The sequence below is a fragment of the Alosa pseudoharengus genome, unplaced genomic scaffold (assembly GCF_046254945.1).
Source record: "Alosa pseudoharengus isolate Yale_2024_CS ecotype anadromous, Long Island Sound unplaced genomic scaffold, YU_APseudo_1.1 YU_APseudo_1.1_scf_18, whole genome shotgun sequence".
Taxonomy (NCBI): domain Eukaryota; kingdom Metazoa; phylum Chordata; class Actinopteri; order Clupeiformes; family Clupeidae; genus Alosa; species Alosa pseudoharengus.
Window position 1 is genome coordinate 1,400,965 of NW_027468650.1, and position 27,859 is coordinate 1,428,823.

Below are 27,859 nucleotides of genomic sequence, written 5' to 3' on the forward strand. Positions count from 1 at the left end.
TGTTTGTATTTACATCGTGTTACATCAAAGTTGATCAAAGATGTGGTGGTTGCTGCTATTTGATGTTGCCCTGATGAACTCGGGAAAGGTCGTAGGTCATACTAACTACATGGTAAGGTCGTAGGTAGGGTTGGGTATCGTTTCAATTTGAACGATTCCAATTCAAATTTCTTATTTCGGTTCCGGTTCCTAACAATTCTCGATTCTGATTTTTTTTTTTTTTTTTTTTTTTTTTTTAAAGGCAGGGTCAAAAAAAGTTTAGGATATTTTAAATGAGCTAGCTAACCAACGGCCTTTCTCAGCGTATCTGCACATTTTCCAAGTGCAAATTTAAAGACTTTTAAGACCTTTTCAAGACATCTAAATGAAAATTAAGACTATACCACGGCAAAAAGATATATATGGCTGTTTATGCAATAGTTTTTTTTTCCTACTAATTTTAACCCCTACCCCATTTTGGATGTCTACAGAAGTTACCAAATATATTTTGGCGAAAGAAAAATTATTGTGTGAATTACCTTCACAGCTATATATGCCCAATTTTAGGGTCTGGGCTGCTTGCTTTTGAAGCTGGCTGTACATATTTGGTTTTGCTTACTGCTGAGGCTGACTTCTTCACCTGTGTCTGTAGTAGCCTAGGGCCACTTGCCAAAGACATGTGCACTGGACTGGATTCCCTTCAATATTTTTTTCAAAGTTAGACTAAGCTATTTACATATTTTAATAAGCCTACTTTATATAATTTACTATGTGCATCTATTGTCCAATATGCACCACAGCAAATTAAAGTTAATCTACTACTTTATATGTTGCATTCCAGTTGTAATTAAACCAACCAAAGCTTGACTGAAACATTGTAAAACCATTGACTTGTTTTAAATTAAGAGACAGGTCCTCCTTGCATGATCCTGCTGAAAACTGCTGGTTTCATCTCAAGCACGCACTTATTATTTAATTTTTTTTATGTAGCAGTTGCCGACATTCAAAAAACATGCGGTTATATTTCACAACTTTTGCGAAGTAGGCCTAGCCTACTGGAAAAACGCTGGCAAGCAAGCTGCTGGCAGATATTACAGGTAGGCTATTATAATTTAGACAGATATTTTCTTCCCTAGGCTAGGCCAGCAACACACGCTGGAAAGATGCAAACAGATCAACTTAACATATACAGTATTTCCTCCTGATTGTGAAGCACTGCACATACAGTGATGGCCAAAAGTATTGGCACCCATGCTAAAGTTGACTGAAAAGAGGAATATAAAATCATCTTTTGGAAATTGATCTTAATGCCTTAAGTGAAAAATGAGGAAATATCTAACCTTTAAGGACACCAATTTTCTTAGTGAATAAATAATGTATCATAAATAAATAAATGTTCTTCCTTAAAATACAGGGGTCATAAGTATTCCGACCCCTATGTTAAATTCCCATAGAGACAGGCAGATTTTTATTTTTAAAGGCCAGTTATTTCATGGATCCAGAATACTGTGCATCCTGATAAAGTTACCTTGGCCTTTGGAATTAAAATAGCCCCACATCACATACCCTTCACCATACCTAAGATTGGCATGATGTTATTTGAGTTAGCCTATTAGCTGGTTTGATTTGCATTGAGCTCAATGAGCATCAAACCAGCTAATAGGCTAACTGAAATAACACCCATCTAACACTAAATCTGCCTGTCTCTATGGGAATTTAACATAGGGGTGGGAATAAAAAAAAAAAGAATCGCAAAGATAGTCCCGGTTCCAACCAATACTCGATATTCGATACCCAAGCCTAGTCGTAGGTCATACTAACTACATGGTAAGGTCGTAGGTCATACTAACTACATGGAAAGGTCGTAGGTCATACTATCTACATGGTAATGTGGGGAAATGTTTGTTTGTGTGGAGACTGAAGTCCAGCACACCGAGGACATCCATGCCTCCCTCTCCCTCTGTCCGCACAGCAGCAGGAGCATCAGGCTGAGTTAAGAGCGTGTTCAGTTAAGAGAATCAGCGCAGAATGGCCCTCACCAGGATCCTGATTGCTGGAGGGCTGCTACTCTGCCTCTACACACTCTGCTCCTCCACAGCAACGCCAGAGCCGTGAGTGTATATATATATATATACATACACACACACACCGCAACGCCAGAGCCGTGAGTGTATATACACACACACACACACACACACACACACACACACACACACACACACACACACACACACACAGCAACACCAGAGCCGTAAGTATACACCCCCCCCCCCCCCCCCACACACACACACAGGAACACCAGAGCCGTGAGTATACACCCCCCCCCACACACACACCGCAACGCCAGAGCCGTGAGTATACACCCCCCCCACACACACACACACACACACACCGCAACGCCAGAGCCGTGAGTATACACCCCCCCCCCACACACACACACACACCGCAACGCCAGAGCCGTGAGTATTACCCCCCCCCACACACACACACACACCGCAACGGCAGAGCCGTGACTATACACCCACCCCCCCCCCCACACACACACACACACACACACACACACACACACACAGCCACGCCAGAGCCGTGAGTATACACACCCCTCGAGGCTAGTGGGGGCATCTATCAGATGGAGGGGGTAGTGGGAACCAATTGAGAGATAAAGGACTATAAGAAAATAGATGCTTTGTGGTTCCCTTTTGGAGGTGGGATGTGTAGTCTTTGGCACGCGGACAGGGTTCCGTGTAGTGCTGGGCGGTATCACCAAAAATGTATATGACGATGATGATGGTTTCACGGTATATGACGGTATTTTTTTTTTCATGCCTAATCAGGTGTTTTCTACTGAACAGAACAGAATTCATGTGGATGTCTTGTTAGCCAACCATGACAGTCAGGATCTCTGCTAGTCGGCTAGTATTGTTCAGTTCATGTCTAGAACATGCTTTACTTGCTACCTGGATAATTTCAGCGAATATTTTTAAGGTGAGATGAATGATAAGCCTACTAGCCAAATAGTTACAGCTGTGGAACAATCTTTATGGTATTCCGTGGTATTCCCCTAAATAAATCCCTTACTTAAGAAGAAATTAAGCCTTAAGGGTCACAAACAGGGGTCCTGTCTGAAACCGTGTCGTGCGGTGCAGCGTTCCAAACGTTGTCTAATCAAATGCACCGGTATGGCGGTATATCAAACATTCATATCATAACGAAAATATACACCGGTATTCTGTGTGAACGGTATACCGCCCAGCACTAGTTCCATGTATACTGCAGGTGTGCTCTCATTTGCAAGCATGAGTGGCATTAAAACATCCCCTTAGTCCTGGGCTTGCCAACCTTTTTTGGCAGGTAAGCCTATTTTGATGTCACAAAATGTTGGTGACCCATACTTATTCACAATATGAGCGCGCATCTCATCTCTGGTGTAACATCCAGTCGAGAGCGATACTTTGATTTTTTAAGCACATCAATCAAATATATCGCGCTGTCTTAAGTTTATTTTTACGTTGCTAGATTGTAATGAACAATCCATACTAGTTTCAAGAGGTTTTTATAAATATATATTCTTATGTAACATGCTAGTACATTTTAAGATGCCTTATACTCAGCCGACCCCATTTGAATTTCAGGCGACATGGGGTCCTGACCCCAAGGTTGGAAAACGATGCCTTAGTCATTTAATGGTCATTTAATCTGTACGAATGCTCAGAGGGAGTGTGGGGAAACACATTGCTGTAATCTGTACGAATGCTCAGAGGGAGTGTGGGGAAACACATTGCTGTAATCTGTACGAATGCTCAGAGGGAGTGTGGGGAAACACATTGCTGTAATCTGTACGAATGCTCAGAGGGAGTGTGGGGAAACACATTGCTGTAATCTGTACGAATGCTCAAAGGGAGTGTGGGGTAACACATTGCTGTAATCTGTACGAATGCTCAGAGGGAGTGTGGGGAAACACATTGCTGTAATCTGTACGAATGCTCAGAGGGGGTGTGGGGAAACACCTTGCATCTCTGTAGGTCGTTCCTGGTGACCTTCCCTGCCCAGATGAGGTCAGCATCCGAAGCCAAACTGTGTGCCAGCCTCCAGAGTCCTAACGAGACTCTGCGCATGTCCATATATCTGACCAGCGGAGACGAGAAGAAGATGCTGCACCAGGAGACCTCAGACACAGACTTCCACCGCTGCGTCCACTTCCAGGTCAGTAGCTCACCTGCAGGGCAGGGGCCAGGTACATACACACCTGTACATACACACCTGGAGAGCAGGGGCCAGGTTATTTAACCAGGTTATTTTTGTTATTTAAAAGGCCCCATCGGTAAATAAAGACTCTGTGCAGAGTATCAAAGTAGAGGTCGAGGGTCGTACATCTCATTGGACTTCAGAGAGTCGGGTGAAGTTCAGGCCAAAACCTGATCCCGTGACCTTCATCCAGACAGATAAACCCATATACAGCCCAGGCCAAACAGGTACGTCCTCCTATAGACGCTTTATACAGCCCAGACCAAACAGGTACGTCCTCCTATAGACGCTTGATACAGCCCAGGCCAAACAGGTACGTCCTCCTATAGACGCTTGATACAGCCCAGGCCAAACAGGTACGTCCTCCTATAGACGCTTGCATATACAGCCCAGGTATGTCCTCCTATTGACGCTTGCATATACAGCCCAGGCCAAACAGGTACGTCCTCCTATAGACGCTTGCATATACAGCCCAGGTCAAACGGGTACGTCCTCCTATAGACGCTTGCATATACAGCCCAGGTATGTCCTCCTATAGATGCTTGATACAGCCCAGGTCAAACGGGTACGTCCTCCTATAGACGCTTGCATATACAGCCCAGGTATGTCCTCCTATAGATGCTTGATACAGCCCAGGCCAAACAGGTACGTCCTCCTATAGACGCTTGCATGTACAGCCCAGGTATGTCCTCCTATACACGCTTGCATGTGGTCGCAGAGTCAGTTGTAAACACCCAGATGGTCCAGTTCGAGGTCTGATTCTAACTCTGATTCTCACTTGCAGTGTATTTCAGAGTGGTTACCATGGATACGGAGTTCATTCCCCTTCAGCAGAAGGTGAGTCCTGCTGAGTTTTCTGACTGTTTGTGTAGTGAGATAGACGTCCTCTAAGGAGCTGTACTGTAGTGAAGTAGACTTCCTCTGAGGTAGACGTCCTCTAAGGAGCTGTACTGTAGTAAAGTAGACGTCCTCTGAGGAGCTGTACTGTAGTGAAGTAGACGTCCCCTCAGGAGCTGTACTGTAGTGAGGTAGACGTCCTCTAGGGAGCTGTACTGTAGTGAGGTAGACGTCCCCTCAGGAGCTGTACTGTAGTGAAGTAGACGTCCTCTAAGGAGCTGTACTGTAGTGAAGTAGACGTCCTCTAAGGAGCTGTACTGTAGTGAAGTAGACGTCCCCTCAGGAGCTGTACTGTAGTGAGGTAGACGTCCTCTAGGGAGCTGTACTGTAGTAAGGTAGACGTCCCCTCAGGGACTTGTGTAGTGAGGTAGACGTCCCCTCAGGGACTTGTGTAGTGAGGTAGACGTCCCCTCAGGGACTGTTGTGTAGTGAGGTAGACGTCCCTTCAGGGACTACTGTGTAGTGAGGTAGACGTCCCCTCAGGGACTTGTGTAGTGAGGTAGACGTCCCCTCAGGGACAGTTGTGTAGTGAGGTAGACGTCCTCTCGGGGACTTGTGTTGTGAGGTAGACGTCCCCTCAGGAACTGTTGTGTAGTGAAGTACTCCCTCTTATTAAGCCTGATAATAAGCCTATCATTGGTCCTTAATGGTGTCTGTTAGTCACTTGGGGCGGAGCAAACCAGAAGTCTGGGTATTTCTCATGTTTCTGATATTCTAATTGACACATACTGCCCATGTTCTGCTCTTGACTTTAAAATAAGAAATGCCAGATTTTGAAGCTGCTCTGCCTCAAGCTCATAACTGCCTACCTGGCATGTGAATTACTTTAGTCAACGGAAATGTACGTGTGTGGGCTGAATCTCTTAGCTGAGTGCTTTTTTTCTCTATTTTTTTGCTCATATTGGGGAGTTTGGCCCTCTCTCAGTTTGTATGTTGAATTACGCCTCAGAGAATGTCTGGCTCCCTCTACTGGTAGGTCCTAGTAACTGTAACTGCCAACGGCTCAGAGCAGTTCAATGCACTGCTATGTAATCGATAGATAGATAGATAGATAGATAGATAGATACTTTATTGATCCCCAAGGGGAAATCCACCATCCATTCCAAATATTCTGGTCTCTGTGTTTAAAAACCAACACTAGAAAGCACTCATCATTTAAATAAAAAAGCACTAATCATTTCTCTTCTGTCTCCACAGTACAGCCTGGTGACACTTGAGGTGTGTACATAACGGTGTTTTATATTATATTTATCTATCTTACGTGCCTTTATGTTTACTCCCCCACACCATGCTGTGTTTCTCCCTCGGAATTATTCTGTAGATTAATACAGTAGTCATCTCATATTCCACTTGAAAATATCCTTTATTAAAGGAGAATTCCGGTGTGATTTTGACCTAAAGTGTGTTGAAACATGATATGAGTGTGAACGTATGTCTCATAGCTCACAAAAATAATTCCGTGGAAATGCATGGATTCCAGTTGCTGCTACTGGAAGCAACTAAATCCATGCATTTCCACTGAATTATTTTTGGAATCTGATCCCTTATCATACCTGTTCGTTTGTACTCGTCGCTCGACTTATCGTGACTAAATTCAAGATGGTGATCGAACGGTAAAATTCCTTAAGGTACTGTCTGTATAAATCGTCTTGTAAATAAACTACCAGTGCTTTTTCAAAGTTCTCCATGTCTCGTTTTAAATGTCAAGGCCCTCATAAGTCTACCAATGAAGTATGGAGCTACTTTGAACCTCGTAAATGGTGTAAAACAGTGATTTATTTGCATGGCTAGGCCGATGCCCGAGGCACCGCAACGAAACACTGTTGGTAGCATTGGCTAACTAGCGCCAGATTTCTGAGTGCAGGGGACAAGCCGAGGTGAGCTATGAGACATACGTTCACACTCGGTATCATGTTTCAACACACTTTAGGTCAATATCACACCGGAATTCTCCTTTAAATTCCTTTATTAAATATCCTTTATTAAATTCCTTTGAACTTGACCATACATATTGTGTGAGTCTAAGGAAAAGGTGCTTGTAGACTGAAATTGCAACAGCAGCACAAGTTTTAGAGTTCTGTTTTCTCAAAATGTGCGGTTTCATCAGAGTATTAAACTCTGTCGCTTGTTGGCTGTTCTCAGGATCCCCGTGGCAACACCATTGGCCAGTGGCTGAACGTGTCGTCGGAGCGTAAGATGCTGCAGCTGTCTCACGCCCTCAACCCAGAGGCTGACCAGGGCTACTACATGCTGTCTGTGACCGGAGAGCAGGGCGCAGGGTCGCACCAGTTTCAAGTGAAACAATATGGTATGTTGTTGTTGTTGTTGTTGTCTAGCGTGACACGTGTGTGTTGTGTGCTGGTAGCCCGGCATGGACAGAGGCTTCTTGTCCCAAAGTGGGCGTGTCCCTTCGTGCTAGTCCTTCTCCAGAGTCCCACTTTCATTCCAAACTGATGTACATTCCACACTCATATTCATGTGCAGATGTACATTCAACACTCATATTCATGTGCAGATGAACATTCCACACTCATATTCATGTGCAGATGAACATTCCACACTCATATTCATGTGCAGATGTACATTCCACACTCGTATTAATGTGCAGATGAACATTCCACACTCGTATTAATGTGCAGATGAACATTCCACACTCATATTCATGTGCAGATGTACATTCCACACTCATATTCATGTACAGATGAACATTCCACACTAGGGATCGACCGATATGTTTTTTTCAGGGCTGATACCGATATCAAATTTTACCAAAACAGGAGGCCGATAACCGATATGTAAAACCGATATGTCGGTTGTCAAAAAGGGAGATAGATAATAAAGGCGATATGCTGCAAAAATTTAATTCAAAAGTATTTAATTATGCAAACTTTTCTTTCTTCTTTTGATACACAATTGTCTATCAACTTGCATCACTTGCAAGTGTATATTCTGTGTATCATGTTAATCCAAGAGCTGAGTGATAGCAATTATTTTCATAGAGTAGGCCTACACAATGGGCTATGTGGGACCTGTCAGAAAAAGGATGCTTTGCCATCGTGTGTGTGAGTGCACGGGAGAGGGAGAGGAAGAGGTGCATGCGTGATGGCAAGTGTTAGGGTTGAATAGTTTAACAAAACCGTTTTAAAATAGTTTGTAGGCTATTTAAGCATGCAATTTGTGTCCATATGCTATAAGCTACACTTTTGAGAGCCTAAAAGGCACGTTAATAGCCAGCTCAGGACGCGATTTAGTTCAGGTCGGATTAAATTACGGCTGGCCCTGGGTGCATGTAGTCTTTTCTGACAGTCCGTTTCAAAAAGGAGCTATTAGACTTTTTGACGTTCGCTATCGCATAATTTAGGACTTGTCTGTAGGCTACTATGTCCGCCGAGGTGTCCCGTTATTCACAATTAACTCACAAGGCGGAGGCAGAGAACTCCCGACGCGCAGCACCCGGGTTTGTAGGCTAACTAGTAGCCTAAACATCACTAACGTGCATCAATCGGGAATTCGCTAAATGAAGGAAGTGGGTGCTTTACTTATTGATCCAGATCAAAGAGACAATAGCTTACAAAGTGGTGTTTTTTTTAACTTCAGTGTAGATGATTGTGATTCATTGCAACTTCAGCAATGTAGGCTACCTTCCTTACCTTCGAAAAATAGCTCCGTACGTACAGCTGAAGCCCAGTCAGTCTGCCTCAGTGAGAATCCTAAACTTTCTCTGTGTTCAGTCTTCGATGCTGATTGGCTGCATTCGTGCTAACTAACAAATCAGACGGTGTAGTGGGCGGGACAATGCTCTTGACCACAGAGTAGCAAATGCAGGGAGTGAGAGACTCTTTACAGAGAAAGTAGCCCGTTTCAATATTTATCCATTTCAATATCGGCTTATCGGTGGAAAAAATGACCGATACAGATTATTATAAAAATGCTAAATATCGGCCCTAATCGGCCAGGCCGATAATTGGTCGACCCCTATTCCACACTCATATTCATGTGCAGATAAACATTCCACACTCATATTCATGTATCTGTACATTCCACACACATATTCATGTGCAGATGTACATTCCACACTCATATTCGTGTATCTGTACATTCCACACTCATATTCATGTGCAGATGTACATTCCACACTCGTATTCATGTGCAGATGAACATTCCACACTCATATTCATGTGCAGATGTACATTACATACAAAAGGTTGTGTATTTAGCACAAGAATATGTCTGTTATAAAGTCATCCATGTATTTAGACATTGGTTGGTTGGAAAACTGTCTTGGTGGACAGCCACCAAATCCATGAAGTGATGAGTCTGACATTTTCACTCGATACACATTTGGCCTACAATCTTTTTAGTTTGTTCTTGTCAGATGAGCAATACTTCAAGATGACACGCTATACAGCTTTGTTTGTGTTTATATATAATATGTTATACATATAAACACAAACAAACCTGTACAGCTATACATATTATATATGTTATACATATATAATATGTATAGCTATACAGGTTTGTCAGTATGTTTTTTAGGATGTTTAAGAATAGTGTAAAGCCAACTGGCACGTTTAGGATAGTTTGGAAGTTTTTTTGTTACCATGGCGTCTCTTCCTCCTTTCAGTTTTGCCCAAGTTCGACGTGACGCTCAACAGCCCAGAGTCAGTGAGTGTGGGAGCAGCAGAGATCCGACTGCAAGCATGTGCCAAGTGAGTGACACGGGGACGGGTCATTCTCAGGAAGTGACATGGGGATGTGTAGAATTCTGGGGTAGACCTCTAAAGTTCATGGCCATGCTGCTGGAGGTCCCACGGCTGCTGGAGGCCTTATGGCACCTGGAGTATCAGGGACCGCCCCCGTGATCACGCTGTTTTCCCCACTGAGAGTGTTCATGTGCTTTGCCGTCAGAATGTGTGAAAAACATGGATGCCACAACAAAGGTTAAAACATACGCTCACTAATCTTCAATACAACTGTGTTTGCTTAAAAATATGGTGGAATATGCAGATTTCAAGTGACAAAAATGGCAAATTCCCAAGTTCACATTAAAATTGCTGGACATGAAAGTTAGGGGTGTAACGGTTCATGTATTCGTATTGAACCGAAACGGTACGGGCGTCACGGTTCGGTGCATGAATTTACACTGAGAATACACGGTATAAAAATACATAAAACTCGTGTGCGGATTAATTAATGTCATGCGCAATTACTGTTAAGTAGCGAGAGTTACGGGAGTTCTTTAGCGACACCTAACGCTAATCTGTAGCCTTGCCTTAGCTCTGAAGCTCTGATTGGCGCCTATGCTTTTTTTGTCAGGTCGTCGGTCGAGTCCGTCAGTCATTAGCAGCACTAAGGTTAGACCCACAAGAGTTAGAGGATCCGCTGGTTTACAGTTCAGTTACAGTAACGTTAGTACAGGCGAAAGAGTGGTGGATAAGATGAAACTGTGTGTCGGCGTTGTTCAGCAGTTGTTGGGTATGTGAGTGGAAAAAATGCTACACATATTCGAAGCCATCACCCAGATGATGTAGGCTACCAATCACTGAAACGAGGGGAAAAAACTTCCCCTGCGCTTCAGCAGCCTTTGGATACACATACAAATAGGGCCAAAACCTATGGCTTAAATTAAATGATTTCGTAATGACAGAAAGCTATGTAAATCGCGTGGTAATTACCTTTATGTTGGGGTAACTTGTAACTTCTCACATGAGGTAGTGTTAAGTGCATAGACAGTAAAATAAAGTGACAACGCTAACCAGGCTAATAAACAAACCATGCTAAAGTGAGTTAACGTCAAAGGGCAAAGTCACGTGACTTCTAGTTGTAGGCCTAGTCTGTTTATGAAATGAAAGGAGCAATTTCGTTTTTTAAAAAAAGGCAAAATAGTGTGATATTTTCACAGTTAGTAGGCTAGATTATTACTTTACACACAATAAAAAAAATAGTGAGGCAAATTGTAGACCCCTTCCATATACAACTAAACACAGATGTTGAAGGTCTTGCTTAAGTGGATTTTTAAAAATCATTTTTCTATGTAATTTGCACTTTCAGAAATAAGAGATGCTCTAGGCCTATTTTCAGTTTTAGAGCTGATTGTCTTATTTTGTTTACAAGTTACAGATGGAGTCTGGGTACTTATTGTACTGTTTACCCTACATCTTACACACTTCAGGCTGTTGCAGATAGCTCAGGGAAGAGACTGTATGACACTAGGTGGTACAGCCTGAGACATGCACAAAAAAAATGCTTTCTGCATTTTTGTTTTGCTTTTCCCTCCATTGTACCGAACTCGTACCGAACCGTGATGTCCGAACCGAGGTATGAACCGAACCGTGACTTCTGTGTACCGTTACACCCCTAATGAAAGTCCACATGGACTACAGATGAACTACGTGATGACAAAAGTGACGACGAGCCCCCAACTGGGCAACTCCGGTGAAGTACAACAATAACATCTTCAAATAAAGTGATCCGGTGAAGTACAGCGGCCATTAAATGGATACATCTTCACACAGTGATCCGGGCTGCATCCCAAAGCGCTCCTCGCTCCTCCTGCTAGTGCCCCGGAAATCGTTGAAAGCTCGATGTCATCGAGGACGTCTCATTTATCTAATTGTTCCAAGCTCGATGTCATCGAGGACGTCTCATTTATCTAAATGCAACCAGAGGAGGAGAGAATGAGGAGAGGAGAGAGGCGACAGCGCCGATACAGCAGGAAATACGAGAGCATCCTATGGGGAAGCGTTTTCGGACGAAATTGTGCGATCATGGTCAAAGTCAAGTCAACTTTATTTATATAGCGCATTTCATACAGAGCTCATTCAATGTGCTTTACATAAACAAAAGCAAACAGGAATAGCTGATAAAAGCATAGAAGGGCAATAGTCAAAGAATAGTTTAAAAAGTAAAGAATAATAAAAAGAAAATATAAAACGCACAAGGTAAAATCATTTAAAAATAAAGAACAATTAATAAGAAAAAAAGTAAAGTAATAAACGACAAGGTAGAATAAATATGTAGAAACAGTTTGGTCTTAAATCTATATTTAAAACTGGCTACAGTTGGGGCCTTTTTTGATGTCAAAAACCAGTAGGTTTTACTAACAGGTTTTTCACCTGGGACCATGGAGACATGTCTGATGGGTATTTAGGTCCGGCTCCATTTACTGATTTAGAAACAAGTAGTAGTGCTTTAAAGTCAAGTCCCTGCACTGGCTTCCAGTAAGTCACAGAATTAAGAATTGGAGTAATGTGGCCAGTTCTTTTAGTTTTTGTTAGAATCCTAGCTGCATTTTTGTATCACCTGAAGCTGTTTGATAGTCTTTTTAGGAAGGCCTGTGAACAGTCCATTGCAGTAATCAACCCTGCTGGAGATAAATGCATGAATGAGTTTTTCTAAATCATGTTTTGACATCAGCCCTCTAAGTTTGGCAATATTTTTGAGGTGGTAAAAAGCTGATTTGGCTATCGCTTTCATGTGGCTGTTGAAATTTAGATCACTGTCAATTAATACACCAAGATTTGTAACCGTACCCTTTGCTTTCAACCCTTTTGTGTCAAGGAGAGTGGCAAAGTCTTTCTTCCTTTTTACCAAATATAATTACTTCAATTTTTTCTTTGTTCAGCTGAAGAAAAATTTGAGACATCCAGGTGTTGATTTGTTCTATACACTGACACATAGATTCAAGAGGACCATAGTCGTTTGGTGACGGAGCTAAGTAAATGTGTGTCATCTGCCATCACCCATCTTGCAGTACAGCTGCAGTTGATGGAGGTTGTTTTCACCTGTTAAGCATTGTGATTGTGTTGGTTTGTAGCCTTTAAGCGTTGTGATTGTGTGGTCTTTTAGCCTTTAAGCGTTGTGCTGTGTGACCTTGTAGGCCGTGACCTTGACCTTGTAGGCCGTGACCTTGTATCCCGTGTTGTCCCTGTTCTCAGATACACGTTTGGGGCGCCTGTGCCAGGGAAGGCTACTCTGTCTTTGTGTCGAGAGTCGGATATCCAAGGAGGCGATGGCGTTGATCCCACACTATCAGTATGTTGGGAAGAACTGGTGGAGGTAAAGATATACTTCCAAACTAAATGATCAACATCCTAGTTATTCACTCTTCTGTAAATGTTGCCTCAATATGATTGATTTCTATATTACCTAAATTAACATTAAAATGTAAAATAACATTTGTTATGTTTGCCACACATTTATTTCATTAAGCATTTAAAATGAAGTTATAACAGTAGGGATTAAAGGGCCAAGTAGACCATACTTGTCAACCCTCCTGTTTTTTCTGGGTTTCTGACCTATTTTAACTTTTTTCCCACTGCCTTCCCATCTTAATATTTTTTTCCCGTAAAATATCCTAATATTTTAATAACATTAGCCCTACCACCGGACCTGTCAGTCTATGTAGCCTACTGTTGTCCTGTTGCTACCCCCTTGCCCTTCCAGCGAAGCAGATGTTTTCAAAGCATTGTTTTGCTTGCTTGAAGGCGACCTAGTGATATTAGTCTATTTAAGATAACAGCGTGGTTGTTGTGAGCATGATTTTGATGCCAATCTGTAAGCCAAATAACGGTAGACCTAGCTCTACACCTTGTTTAGCTAGTGCAGCAGTTTTGTTGTCTGATCTTCCTGTTGCTATCAGCAAGAATTCTATGTTGATGTTCTCGTATTTTGGGTGAGACCAGGGGGATCTCCCTTATTTTCAACGCTCAATGTTTGACAGCTATGAAGTAGACTGACAAACACTTCCTGAGGCTGTGATGCAGGTTTGTGGAGTGTTTAATTGTAACTGTGCTTGTTTTGCCCACAGATGGACAAGTCTGGCTGTGGCTGTTATGCATTCTATATGGCAACATTTACACAGCAAGACTTGAACAAAAAACTGAGAGATATCCTAATATTCAAGGCCACAGTAGTTGAAGAAGGAACAGGTAAGCCAAAGCGACCCTTTTGTAAACTGTTTGTCCACCAAAGGTTCCTTGTCTATATTTCATTTTGTCTTCAGGTATCAGTAATTCAGAGGTCAAAAACATAGATTTGGACTTCTCTCTTGGGAAACTCTCCTTTGTTGATACACCAGACGTAATTGAGGACGGGGCAGTTATGGAGGGCAAGGTAGGTGAAAAGGTCGTCTCTGCAAACACATCTGCCATGCATGCACTACGGTCATTTAAAATTCTTCTCCATCTTTCAAATGCCTCTCCGTAAACTGTAGTCTTATTCCTCCCCTGCACATGGAGCTTGTTCAAAATATGGTGAGGGTTTTTAGTTTTGGTTGAATATAACGTTAGCACATGTCTAGGTCTGTACTTGCTGTATTATTGGGTAATGGGGACTGAGTTTGGGGAAAGTTTCCTCTCTGATGTTTTCTTTGTGTTTGGTTCAAATACCATCGAATGTGACATCATCTAGAATTGCTGACGATACCTTTGAGTTTTGACCACCAGCCTCCGGTATCTTGCCAAACAACCTTTCACTAGACTTATGGACTGTACCTTTTTAAGTATTTTCACATACTGATCTTGGTGCTGTGTGAGTGTGAGGGGAAAGTGATTCAGATACTGACCTTGGTGTTGCAGGATTTGATCGAAAAAAGGAGATTCAGCCAGTTGTCTTGTCTGATCAGTGCTATGAGGTACATTTCTGGAACCAGCGGCAAAGACTAGCCAGCGGAAAGCACAAAGTCACACTGCGTTTCCTTTCTCTACAGATCGATCAAAGCGACCCATTACAATGACACTGGCATCGCTAGGAGGATGGTCCATCTGTTCAAAGGTCCGAGATGGAATGCAGAGCTTCTGCTGAACCTGACCACAGACTCCGCTGGAGTAGCCCAGTTCTCCCTCAACACAGCTCCTTTCCCAGGGGACTTTGAGCTCTTTGTAAGCTGGTCACTAGAGTCAGTTCTCCCTCAACACGACTACTTTCCCAGGGGACTTTGAGCTCTTTGTAAGCTGGTCTTCTGGAAAAATCAGTGAATGCACTGCAGAAAAGCTACGTCTAGTGTCTATGTGGACGTGTTCTGTATAGATTGTGCACAAGCTAATGCTAGTATATTTGAGTCTCTGCGTGTGAGTGCATGATGTGTATATTCTACACAAGCTAGTGCTAGTGTAGTTGAATCTTTGTGTGAGTGTGTCATGTGTATATTGTACACAAGCTCATGCTAGTGTAGTTGAATCTTTGTGTTGGCGTGTGATGTGTAGGTCGTACACAAGCTAGTGCTAGTGTAGTTGTGACGGTGCTTTGTGGAAGATCCAGGCATTCCTCCTTTCTCGTCTCTAATGCTTCTTCCTTTCCAGGCCAGCCTAACTACAGACACCGACACATACAGACCATATAACACCCCATACTATGACTCGGAATCAAAGTCTGTGTCCAGATTAAGAACAGCATCTCCAGACTCGGCGTCATCCAGCTCTCTGTCCATAATAGATGACAAAATAAATGGTGCTCTTCAGTGTGGCAAAGACGTACCCATCACCATTAAGTACACCTTCACTGGGGAGACTTTCAACGCAGACTCTGTGGATGTCATTTATATGGTATGTGGAATACAGGTTCCATTCCAGACATCTAAAGTCATTTGAATACTTTATGTCATTAGTTTTCCTTGTTTGTTGCAGGTTTTATCAAGAGGACAGATTGTTCATCATGGCTTTGCTGAAGCTTCAGTGAAGGGTTCTCCACCAGTAACTCAGGGTGAGGTTTCCTTCCGGTTGTCCGTCAGTGTTGAGATGGCCCCCTCAGTGCAGGTCCTGGCCTACTGTGTCTTACCCAGTGAGACTTTCCTGGCTGACAGCAAAACCTTCTCAACGGAGAAGTGCTTCGTAAACAAGGTACCACACTACAGCATGATGTTGTCATGGTAGCACACTACAGTGCAATGGTGTAATAGGAGCACACTACAGCATGTTGTCATGGTAGCGCACTATAACATGTTGTCGTCATGGTAGCGCACTACAGCATGATGTTGTCATGGTAGCACACTACAGTGCAATGTTTTAATGGTACCACACTACAGCATGATGTTGTCATGGTAGCGCACTACAGCATGATGTTGTCATGGTAGCGCACTACAGCATGTTGTTGTCATAGTAGCACACTACAGCATGTTGTTGTCATGGTAGCACAGTAGAGCATGTCATGGTAGCACAGTAGAGCACGATGTTGTCATGGTAGCACAGTTGAGCATGTTGTTGTCATAGTAGCACAGTAGAGCATGTTGTTGTCATGGTAGCACGCTAGATCAAGGTTGTGGAAAGTTGTCTTTGTCCTCCTCTGCTGCTCTGTGATTGGTTGATAATATGCTGTTGTGTACACAGGTGTCGGTGCAGTTCTCCCCCCCTAAATCGGTTCCTGGAGAGAAGAGCTCCCTGCAGCTGTCTGCTCAGCCTGGCTCTCTCTGCGGCCTCAGCGCTGTGGATCAGAGCATCTACATCCTGGAACCTGGGAAACGACTGAACGCTGACAAGGTTACCAGCACCATGATGACATAGATCTGACCCAGAGGGGACCGGGCCTCTGATGCCCATATGTGTTATTGCCCATTACTGCCTGAAGAGAGGAGGGGGGTGATAATGATGCCTGATGAGAGGAGGGGGTGATGATGCCCATATGTGTTACTGCCCATTACTGCCTGAAGAGAGGAGGGGGGTGATAATGATGCCTGATGAGAGGAGGGGGGTGATGATGCGTTCCTCTTCCCCTCTAGGTTTTTGATCTGTTACCACCGATGGACTCATTTGTTGATTATGAAGTTGAAGATCCAGTAGAGTGTCTGAAAGTGAGACCTCGGAGATCTTCTCCGTACTATCCTCCGAAACGCTCTGCAACTGATGCCTTTGCAGTTTTCCAGGTCTGAAAAATAAGCACTTGAACACAGAATAAGTCCATATCCTAATGTCCATAATATCTGTGAAGGAGGAGTCTATCTGCGTCTGTGTCTGTTTTAGAGGTTGGGGCTGAAGGCTGCAACTAACCTGGTTTTGCGTCTTTGTCTGTTTTAGAGGTTGGGGCTGAAGGCTGCAACTAACCTGGTTTTAGGGACACCAGACTGCTTACTGTACCGGGGGGAGACGTACCACAAGGGATTCCGTAAGAGCACTTAAACATGAAACACACTGTAGACCTTGAATTGAGACACTGTAACCTAATTTAACAATGAGGCTCATTTTACTTGGTGTTTGTAGACCTGACCAATGAGGCTCATTTTACTTGGTTTTTGTAGACCTGACCATTGACCAAGGCCTCTGATTACGTCAGCTGCTCTGGCCTCTTTTTCCTCCGCATGAACGCGTGATGCATGAACATCACCTGCATGTCTTCCATTTCCGCGGCCTTTGATCGATCCATACAGGGCGTATGCTGGAGGGACGGTGTCCCAAACTCTGACGTACTCCAGAGGACAGGACCTCTACAGTCCTGTGTCCATGCCATCGCCATAGCAATTAACACTACACAGTCCTGTGTCCATGCCATCTCCATAGCAATTAACACTACACAGTCCTGTGTCCATGCCATCGCCATAGCAATTAACACTACACAGTCCTGTGTTAATGCCATCTCCATAGCAATTAACACTACACAGTCCTGTGTCAATGCCATCTCCATAGCAATTAACACTACACAGTCCTGTGTCAATGCCATCTCCATAGCAATTAACAATGGCTCCCAAGCCTCTCAGAAGGCCTCCAAGCCATTTGTAAAGCAGAGAGCAGTTTGCTGCTTGCGCTGTGGATGGCAGTAGTAGCACCTTATTTTCAGATCAGCGTAGCATCACAGAGATATATGGCACATTCACTGCCTTCAGATCAGCGTAGCATCACAGAGAGATATGGCACATTCACTGCCTTCAATATCAATGGGATCAGATCTCTTACGAAATTCTTGCCTTTATGTCAGCAATAATTGTTCAGGCGCAAACACAAATTCACCATTTAACAATCGAGGGACATTTTCTAAATCAGTGAACCCCATTTTAATACCTTAATGCTGTCTGTGTCTGTCTGTCTGTCGTTGTAAAGGATTTGGTCAGCGTCAGTAGGTCAGTAGGTATGGGAACCTCTACCTTTCATGTCCACAGATGCAGGTAGACCATTACCTCAAGCCTCTGCTGCTGACGTGGGGGGTTAATCGTGATGAGCACCGGTGCCCTGACAGGTGGGGGGGGGGTGGTGTGAGACTGGACTGGTTACTACAGGACTCTGCTGCACAGGAGCAGAGAGGGCAGTTACTACAGGACTCTGCTGCACAGGAGCAGAGAGGGCAGTTACTGCAGGACTCTGCTACACATGTTGTAGGAGTTTGTTTCTCCTTAATAGGGTATCCCATGGCAAATGCTGCACCAGGTGCTCCAGTGCTGTTGGAAAAACAAAATGTTGGTGTGACTGTTCGTACAATCTTCCCTGAGACGTGGATCTGGGAACTGGCAGAGGTTGGGTAAGTGGCCACGTAGAATCAGGTATCTTGTTTCCAGCACTAGATCCCCATATCCAGCCCCATCACCGTTGCTCTAACGTTGCTCTAACGTGTCTCTTCACAGGGGGTCTGGAGAAACACAAGTCCCTCTCACTGTCCCTGACACCATCACCACCTGGGAGATGGAGGCGTTCTGCCTGTCCCCCCAGGGCTTCGGTCTGGCCCCCCCAGTTCAGCTCACTGTGTTCCAGCCCTTCTTCCTGGAGCTCTCCCTGCCCTACTCCATCATCCGTGGAGAGACCTTTGAGCTCAAAGCAACAGTTTTCAACTACCTGCCCAAGTGCATCATGGTATTGCAACAGATCATGCTCTGAGCATAAGGACTTTGAACCTTCTGGTAGCCAAAGTGTGTTCTGATTGAATTACTTAATTGTGTGTGTGTGTGTGTGTGTGTGTGTGTGTGTGTGTGTGTGTGTGTGTGTGTGTGTGTGTGTGTGTGTGTGTGTGTGTGTGTGTGTGTGTGTGTGTGTGTGTGTGTGTGTGTGTGTGTGTGTGTGTGTGTGTGTGTGTGTGTGTGTGTGTGTGTGTGTGTGTGTGTGTGTGTGTGTGTGTGTGTGTGTGTGTGTGTGTGTGTGTGTGTGTGTGTGTCGATTCCCTCTCTAGCTAACATACCGTATTCGCCCCACAGGGTTACATTGTACAATCATCCGACGATGCTATGAAACATGGTGCCCATGATTTGAGTTGTCCGAACTCTTTTTATATATATATATATATCTGTAAAATACTGTGTACCGTTGCATCTCGTGTGTGTGTTAAACGAGTCCCTCTCTGGTAGGTCACAGTGTGTGTTAAACTCAAATCCCTCTCTGGTAGGTCACAGTGACTCCAACCCCTTCATCAGACTTCACTCTGACCCCCTCCTCTGATGGCCAGTACTCGTCCTGTCTGTGTGCAGATGGGAGAAAGACCTTCAAATGGACACTGGTGCCCTCTGTATTAGGTGAGTAACGCTGAGAGAGTTAAAGGAAAGTGGGTAACTTTATTAGACACTGGTGCCCTCTGTATTAGGTGAGTAACGCTGAGAGAGTTAAAGGAAAGTGGGTAACTTTATTAGACACTGGTGCCCTCTGTATTAGGTGAGTAATGCTGAGAGAGTAGAGACACTGTAGTAGTGGACACTGCTGAAGCTGACCTGGGAAACTTGCCTGCAGGAGAGATGAGCGTGACGGTGAGTGCGGCCACTGGGCCGTCCCAGACTCGGTGTGGCAATGAAGTGGTGACCGTCCCAGAGAGAGGCCGCGTAGACACAGTCACTCGCTCCCTCAAGGTCAAGGTAGGCCTGCCAGTAGTCCTGCACAAGATCAGTCATTTTGAAGTCCCAAGAAAATCTCCAAAGAACCTCTAGAGCTAAAATCACACTTCTAACATCTGTAACTTCTCTTTTGTAAGGCGGAAGGAACTGAGAAGGCAAGAAGTTTCAGCTGGCTCTTATGTCCAAAGGGTGAGCTCCAATCTTCTGTATCTATAGTTCACGTGTTGTCCTTATGCATACTCTATGGAATGCATTAATAGATTCTTGTGTTAAAAGGAAACTGATGCTATTCTTGCATGCACTGTTATGTCCATGTAATTTGCCCAGACCTTTATTCATATTAGACCACTGGCCATTGGCCTGCTTGGCCCTCAACTCAGTTCCATGTTGTATCCACAGGGGGCACCCTGACGGAGGAGGTGGAGCTGACCCTCCCAGGGGATGTAGTTAAGGGATCAGCCAGAGCCTCTGTGTCTGTGCTAGGTACCAACAGTCACATACAACACACGCTTCTTATGCACAGCAGAGCCTTACATTGGCTCACTGACTGCTGAAACCCTAACCATGTTTGTCCATGTTTGTCCAAGAGAGCCTTACATTGGCTCACTGACTGCTGAAACCCTAACCATGTTTGTCCAACACTCCATGCCTCCTGCAGGGGACATCTTAGGTCGCGCTCTGAAGAACATCGACAGCCTCCTGCAGATGCCTTATGGTTGTGGGGAGCAAAATATGGCCATCCTCTCCCCAAATATCTACATTCTGCAGTACCTGCAGAACACTGGCCAGCTCACTGCAGACATTAAGGAGAAGGCCACCAATTTCCTCAGGAGTGGTGAGATGTTCTCTTCCTTTTGACAGTAGAGGGCAGTAGAGGGCACATGTCTATGTTCATTATTATGTATCCATCCTGGATAGTAAACTCCTGAACAAGATTAGAGTTCTGTGTGGTAGGCATGACTAATGACTATTTCCCATTTACCTTTGTAGCACCGGGTTGAACCCCTTTTGCCTTCAGAATTGCCTTAATTCTTAATAGCATACACTACCACTACCTCACAGGATCAAAAGAGTATATATACTTATATATACCCGTCAAAAGTATGGACACACACACACACACACACACACACACACACACACACACACACTACATAGTACAACAATACCTACAACATCCAAACTATGACAGAAGACAAAGCTCTCTAGAAATATATTATTTCCATGTGCCACATTTCATATTCTTCACTGTTTACCTCTATATCAAATTTGTTGATAATTGATAATTTTATTGATTTGATATTATTAAAGCCAACTTCATTCTTTTGAAGCAGTGCCTCCCCATGGCCACGCCCCTGGACACGCCCCTGATCTTTAGTTACTGCCATGTGATTGGCTGAATAGATATCTGTTAATGAGCAGTTGAACACATGTGCCTAATAAAGTGGCTGGTGATTTGGAACATAATGATGCGTAATCAACAGGATACCAGAGGCAGCTGAACTACAAGCTTCCTAATGGAGCATACAGCACGTTTGGAACAGGAGATGGAAACACATGGTGAGTCCATCCTGGTTCACAAAGTAAGACACCTGTAGACCACAAGACTGTTAATGTTGATGTTGTTCTATCACATGGTTTTAATCTGAACATGGTTGATGTAATAGATACTGCATGCTCCGACCACAAATCAGTAACGTTTAATGCGCCGTTTCCCATGATGCAACACATGGCTACTAAAACGTCACAGTGCCACTCAAGGAGGTCCTCCCCCTCTACGGCCTCAAGTGCATCCTCCCCGATCCTCATCTGCACTGAGCACTGAACAGGTGGCTGTTTTTAAAGCTAATTGTGTTTCTGCATTAAAGCGTAACTCACCAAAATGCAACCTAGGGTCGTCTTGTGAATGTACCCGAGTCAAACTTTCATTTAAAAGCATAATTAGGATATAAATATTGTAATGTCCTTTATACTAGAGTTGATGAATCAGCTCTTCAAGAGTTGGTACAAAATGCAACCGCTAGACTGCTTACCAGGACAAGGAAACAGGAACACATCACTCCAGTACTGCCGTACTGCACTGGCTTCCTGTTAAATTTACAATCCAGTATATATCCAGTGTTTTTAAATCACTAAATGAGCGTGCTCCCGGTTATGTCCCAAACATGCTGAACTTTTCCACTCCATCACGAGCACTAGGATCTGCATCCCACGCAGAGCTGCAGAGCCCGAGCGAGGAGCGGAGCGGATGGAATTTTGTTGGAGCGCGTTTTCATTTGGAGGCCGGAGCGGCCCCTCTGTTGTGCTCCAATTTCGCTCCGATTCCGCTCACACCAAGAGTCTGAGGCATGCCCAAATCCACCCAGATTTCATGTCTTCGGAATCAAACCAAGACCGTTATATAGATATTGGCCATAGTAAGTTCATTAGGGATGGAGTTGCTAAATATTTTAGAAAGAAAACTGAAAGTCATAGCCTAGGGCCTGCTGTACAAGCGTACTATTCCTACAAAACAACTAGATGCTAATAATGTAGAGCAAGAACAACCATGTGGTGGTTCCAGTGAGTAAAGATTCATTTTGGAATTTAAGGAGATGTGGAATTTTGCAGAAACATGAGTTACGGAGAGCAAAAACGTGAGCAATTAGAATATGCTTCATATCAAGTAGCCTAAGGCTGAAGTATAACTTGGATGCTAAACCTGTATTATTTAGGCAATTAATCCCACTGATCCTTTTAGTTTTAGGTTTATGTGTATTGACGTTACCAAGCTTGTTCGTTGTTGCACTGTCGGTGTTGCATTATCTTTTACAATAAATGTTCTATGAGTGACATTGCCGTTGCTCTTAGATCTTTGGGATTTACGTTTTCTAAGGTGACAATTCGGCTTGTAGATTATTTCTCCCTCTTTTAAATTGGAGCGAGCGTGGAGCGATTTCACTGGAGCGGGAGGATTTTGAAGTGGAGCGAGATTGAGCGGAGCGACCTGATGTGAATTTGAGCGAGGAGCGGCCGAGTGGACAGCCACCTGAGCGAGGAGCGGCCGAGTGAACAGCCACCTGAGCGAGGAGCGGCCGACTGGACAGCCACCTGAGCGAGGAGCGGCCGAGTGGACAGCCACCGGAGCGAGGAGCGGCCGAGTGAACAGCCACCGGAGCGAGGAGCGGCCGAGTGGACAGCCACCTGAGCGAGGAGCGGGATATTCGCACCGCTCAGCTCCACTCACTAGCTCTGATTCCACGCACGCCTGGACACACCCCCTTCCCGCAAACAGAAAGGTGACTGTGCTCTCAGTATCCATGCAACGCCTCTGGAACAGCTTACCACCGGAACTCTAATCGGCATCACCTGTGACAGGTTTTTAGTAAAGATTTAAAAACAATCTCTTCAGCCCCAGCTGTGGCGCAACTGGCTGGGGCACCTGCACCGTACGGTGGCGGCCCGGGTTCGATTCCCGCCCCGTGGTCCTTTCCGGATCCCACCCCTGCTCTCTCTCCCATTCACTTCCTGTCACTCTCCACTGTCCTATCATTAAACGCATAAAAAGACAAAAAAATTAATTATATAATTAAAAAAAAAACATCTCTTCAGACTTGCTTTTAATAGCCACTGAGCCCGTGGAACTATGGATTTGATGCCACTTGTATTTTGTCTGTATATTTATACGTCTGTCTCTCTCTTGTTTTGTTTTTGTCTGGAGGTGTCAGCTGTAGTTGATGCTTGAATCATCTTTTAAACTCTGTCTTTTTTAACTGTGAAGCACTTTGGAATGTAATGTGCTATAGAAATTAAAATGACTTGCATACAATGCTTAGACCACAGCTCTTACCTCTGGACAGAAGCAAACTCAGCGTTGTGTCCATCTCTTCTCCCAGGCTCACTGCATTTGTGTTGAGGTCGTTTGGAAAAGCAAAGTCCTTTATCTACATTGATCCAAAAGTTATAACGGATGCGAGCACTTGGCTTGGAGGAAACCTTCGACCAGATGGTGTTTTCAATATGCAGGGGAAACTCTTCAACAACAGAATGAAGGTCTGACCTGTATGATACTACTCATAAACAAACTCCTTATTTGGGATGGATGCTGAATTTTCAGTGTTGATGAGGGTTTTTCATTGTTTTCTAGGGGGGTGTAAGCGATGATGTAACAATAACAGCTTACATCGCTGCATCAATGCTTGAGCTGAATATGAGCACTGTTACGGTAGGTAAATCTGTCTCAAACCATCTCTATCAAAGGTTTCATTCAGATGCTTTATCTTTTCCATAGCTGTCTGAACATGACTAGAAAGTCATACCCCTTTGTACCACTCATGAGAAATATAACCTTTGACCAGAATGTTTAAAAAAAGAATCTATTTTTATTACTTCAGCAAGAAACCATGAGGTTCCTGAAGTCCTCCGCCAATAACCGCTCCAACACCTACACCACCGCTCTGCTGGCCTACACCTTCAGCCTCGCTGGGGAAGCAGACCTCCGAGCTGAGCTGCTGAAACACTTGGACAGTGTAGCGACCTCTGCTGGTAGGACACATTGTGCAGTGTGCCAGAACCGACATTGATGAGCAAACACGTGCACCTGCTCCCTTCATCTCCTACGGCTCATGTCTTTATCTCATATACGGCTCATGTCTTTATCTCATACGGCTCATGTCTTTATCTCATATACGGCTCATGTCTTCATCTCCTAATCTCATACGGCTCATGTCTTTATCTCCTACGGCTCATGTCTTTATCTCCTACGGCTCATGTCTTTATCTCCTACGGCTCATGTCTTTATCTCATACGGCTCATGTCTTTATCTCATACGGCTCATGTCTTCTCAGGGAGTCTCCTGCACTGGTCTCAGTCCTCATCAGAGCAAGCTGATTCCCTGGCGGTGGAGACGAGCGCTTATGTGCTGTTAGCTGTTCTCACCAAACCCGCGCTGACGGCTGCAGACTTGGGCTATGCTTCCAGGATCGTCAACTGGCTGGTGAAGCAGCAGAATCCGTATGGAGGCTTCTCTTCCACACAGGTGCTCCACACACCTTTCTTTTCTAAGCTTCGTGTGTGTGTGTGTGTGTGTGAGCTGGTCTCCAGCTTCAGTGTTTGCCCGTGCTGACGGCTGTGTGTGTGTGTGTGTGTGTGGGTGTGTGTGCTGACGGCTGGGTGTGTGTGCTGACGGCTGGTTGTGTGTGTGTGTGTGTTCTCTCAGGACACGGTGGTGGCGCTGCAGGCTCTGGCTCTGTACGCCACCAAGGTCTTCAGCCCACATGGGTCCAGCACAGTGACCGTGCGGTCAGCAGGGGGCGACACACACCAGTTTGATGTGAACCAGCACAACACACTGCTGTACCAGGAGGGGGCGCTGCGCCACGTTCCTGGGAAGTACAGAGTGGACGTGAAGGGCTCTGCATGCGCTTCTGTGGGGGTCAGTGGAAAAGAACTTCTCCTCTGTTTCTAAACTATTGATGATGGATACTCTGTCCGTGACATTTCTTCACATCTCTTCTGTAACAGGTCGCGCTCTTCTACAACATCCCCACTCCCAGTAAACATACAACCCTGAGCATTACGACTCAAGCCAAGCCTCTGACTGAGGGACAGTGCAACAAGGCCAATGGGCAGCAGGCCTTCAGCCTCCACATCACAGTCCAGTATGTGTGTGTGTGTGTGAGCTGGTCTGTGCTGACGGCTGTGTGTGTGTGTGTGTGTGTGGGCAGCAGGCCTTCAGCCTCCACATCACAGTCCAGTGTGTGTGTGTGTGTGTGTGAGCTGGTCTGTGCTGACGGCTGTGTGTGTGTGTGTGTGGGCAGCAGGCCTTCAGCCTCCACATCACAGTCCAGTGTGTGTGTGTGTGTGTGTGTGAGCTGGTCTGTGCTGACGGCTGTGTGTGTGTGTGTGTGTGTGTGTGTGTGTGGGCAGCAGGCCTTCAGCCTCCACATCACAGTCCAGTGTGTGTGTGTGTGTGTGTGAGCTGGTCTGTGCTGACGGCTGTGTGTGTGTGTGTGTGTGAGCTGGTCTGTGCTGACGGCTGTGTGTGTGTGTGTGTGTGTGTGGGCAGCAGGCCTTCAGCCTCCACATCACAGTCCAGTGTGTGTGTGTGTGTGTGTGTGTGAGCTGGTCTGTGCTGACGGCTGTGTGTGTGTGTGTGTGTGTGTGGGCAGCAGGCCTTCAGCCTCCACATCACAGTCCAGTGTGTGTGTGTGTGTGTGTGTGTGAGCTGGTCTGTGCTGACGGCTGTGTGTGTGTGTGTGTGTGTGTGTGTGTGTGGGCAGCAGGCCTTCAGCCTCCACATCACAGTCCAGTGTGTGTGTGTGTGTGTGTGTGTGAGCTGGTCTGTGCTGACGGCTGTGTGTGTGTGTGTGTGTGTGTGTGTGTGTGAGCTGGTCTGTGCTGACGGCTGTGTGTGTGTGTGTGTGTGTGTGTGTGGGCAGCAGGCCTTCAGCCTCCACATCACAGTCCAGTATGGAGCTCCATGCAGCGCCTGCTTCTGTTCTCTTTGACTGAACTAGTCTGACCGCATCCGTTCTAATAGTTATTCCTCCTTTCTTGTGCAGATACACATCTGTTCTAATAGTTATTCCTCCTTTCTTGTGCAGATATAACGGACCACTGCAGAGCACCAACATGGCGATAATAGATGTGAAAATCTTATCTGGGTTCACTGCTGACACTGAAAAAGTAAGTTGTCCAATGTCCATCCTACGTCTGTGTGCACCATCCATAATGTTGCTGATGGAGGCTGTGTGTGTGTGCACCATCCATAATGTTGGTCTGTGTGCACCATCCATAATCTTGCTGATGGAGGCTGTGTGTGTGCACCATCCATAATGTTGCTGATGGAAGCTGTGTTGGTGTGTGTGCACCATCCATAATGTTGCTGATGGAAGCTGTGTTGGTGTGTGTGCACCATCCATAATGTTGCTGATGGAAGCTGTGTTGGTGTGTGTGCACCATCCATAATGTTGCTGATGGAAGCTGTGTTGGTGTGTGTGCACCATCCATAATGTTGCTGATGGAAGCTGTGTTGGTGTGTGTGTGCACCATCCATAATGTTGCTGATGGAGGCTGTGTGCACCATCCATAATGTTGCTGATGGAGGCTGTGTTGGTGTGTGTGTGTGCACCATCCATAATATTGCTGATTGAGGCTGTGTTGGTGTGTGTGTGCACCATCCATAATGTTCTGTGTTTTAACAGCTTCAGGGCAGCAGGTTTGTGGACCGAGTCGACAGGAAAGATGACCACATCCTTGTGTATCTGTCAGAGGTAAGGCCATCTGTAAGAATCCTGGTTTTCACTGAAACATGCTGCACCTACTTGCGCTCTGGCCATCTGATGTGATGTGATGTGTTTCTTTTGATTTCCAAACAGGTTCCAAAGGATATACCTGTTCACTGCGAACTGACCATCCGACAGGATTTGCCAGTCACCAACCTGAAGCCAGCAGGGGTCAAGGTGTATGACTACTACCAGACCAGTAAGACTCCATAGACCAAGACCAGCATTACATATATGTATAATTACATTGCCATGGATACAGCAGTGCTAGTAAGCCCCTGACCAATGAAATCTCTCTCTCTCTCTCAATCAGGTGACCAAGCTGAGGCTGAGTACTCCTCCCCTTGTGCAGGTCAGTTAGTCTGCCGAGTCCTCTAAAGAACGATCACAACAACAGGTCCCAATATTCTATTTAACGTGTGTGTGTGTCCTCCCCTTGTGCAGGTCAGGGGACAGCTGAAGGAAGAGGTCATTAAGTGGAAATTATTTTGACATTTCAACCCTTTAACTTGCTGTTGTGTTGACATGATGATTTTGATTGTATATCTGTAATAAATACTGCTATCCTAGCATTTGTCTCATGTTCATACTGTTCGGAGGATTGTCAGTTGAAGACAATGTTTATGAAAGAATATGAATGAAAACAATATTACCGTACATCCCTGCTGAAAGAAACAGCTAGAAACCAGCTTATGCTGGTTTTAGCTGGTCTTTGCTGGTGTAGCTGCTTGGGCCACCA

General features: G+C 44.9%; 2 protein-coding genes and 1 long non-coding RNA gene across 3 annotated transcripts; all 3 read left to right on the plus strand.

Moving 5' to 3' along the window:
• The first annotated feature begins 1,852 nt into the window (after positions 1-1,852).
• On the plus strand, positions 1,853-7,671 carry LOC143131803 (alpha-2-macroglobulin-like protein 1). The gene is made up of 9 exons (XM_076291393.1): positions 1,853-2,090; positions 4,002-4,182; positions 4,292-4,451; positions 4,650-4,663; positions 4,843-4,906; positions 5,009-5,061; positions 7,264-7,400; positions 7,487-7,576; positions 7,668-7,671. Exons 1-9 carry the CDS (start codon positions 2,008-2,010, stop codon positions 7,669-7,671), a joined length of 786 nt encoding a protein of 261 aa, XP_076147508.1. The 5' UTR covers positions 1,853-2,007.
• A 2,097-nt stretch (positions 7,672-9,768) lies between these two features.
• On the plus strand, positions 9,769-14,253 carry LOC143130818 (uncharacterized). Its single transcript, XR_012988003.1, has 3 exons — positions 9,769-9,830; positions 13,059-13,179; positions 13,931-14,253. It is a non-coding gene; the product is annotated as an uncharacterized LOC143130818 (long non-coding RNA).
• A 609-nt stretch (positions 14,254-14,862) lies between these two features.
• Positions 14,863-27,635, plus strand: LOC143131804 (alpha-2-macroglobulin-like). Its single transcript, XM_076291394.1, has 27 exons — positions 14,863-15,002; positions 15,423-15,665; positions 15,747-15,959; positions 16,446-16,595; positions 16,835-16,978; positions 17,130-17,217; positions 17,610-17,824; positions 18,206-18,561; positions 18,665-18,890; positions 19,417-19,543; positions 19,755-19,876; positions 19,993-20,044; positions 20,255-20,338; positions 20,514-20,690; positions 21,340-21,415; positions 23,731-23,887; positions 23,982-24,071; positions 24,229-24,379; positions 24,682-24,872; positions 25,053-25,268; positions 25,358-25,498; positions 26,275-26,303; positions 26,440-26,521; positions 27,040-27,108; positions 27,214-27,319; positions 27,434-27,472; positions 27,565-27,635. The coding sequence occupies exons 1-27, from the start codon at positions 14,877-14,879 to the stop codon at positions 27,594-27,596; spliced, it is 3,702 nt and encodes a 1,233-aa protein (XP_076147509.1). The 5' UTR covers positions 14,863-14,876; the 3' UTR covers positions 27,597-27,635.
• The last annotated feature ends 224 nt before the right edge of the window (positions 27,636-27,859 follow it).

What these genes read in the sequence shown, in the direction of transcription:
- LOC143131803 (XM_076291393.1), top strand. Translation starts at nt 2,008, where the DNA reads ATGGCCCTCACCAGGATCCTGATTGCTGGAGGGCTGCTACTCTGCCTC. An exon ending in ACCGCTGCGTCCACTTCCAG is followed by an intron (nt 4,183 to 4,291) that starts GTCAGTAGCTCA and finishes GTTATTTAAAAG; the next exon opens with GCCCCATCGGTAAATAAAGA. An exon ending in ACCGGAGAGCAGGGCGCAGG is followed by an intron (nt 7,401 to 7,486) that starts GTCGCACCAGTT and finishes GTGTGCTGGTAG; the next exon opens with CCCGGCATGGACAGAGGCTT.
- LOC143131804 (XM_076291394.1), top strand. Translation starts at nt 14,877, where the DNA reads ATGGTCCATCTGTTCAAAGGTCCGAGATGGAATGCAGAGCTTCTGCTG. An exon ending in AGAAGTGCTTCGTAAACAAG is followed by an intron (nt 15,960 to 16,445) that starts GTACCACACTAC and finishes TTGTGTACACAG; the next exon opens with GTGTCGGTGCAGTTCTCCCC. An exon ending in CACCAATTTCCTCAGGAGTG is followed by an intron (nt 20,691 to 21,339) that starts GTGAGATGTTCT and finishes CGTAATCAACAG; the next exon opens with GATACCAGAGGCAGCTGAAC.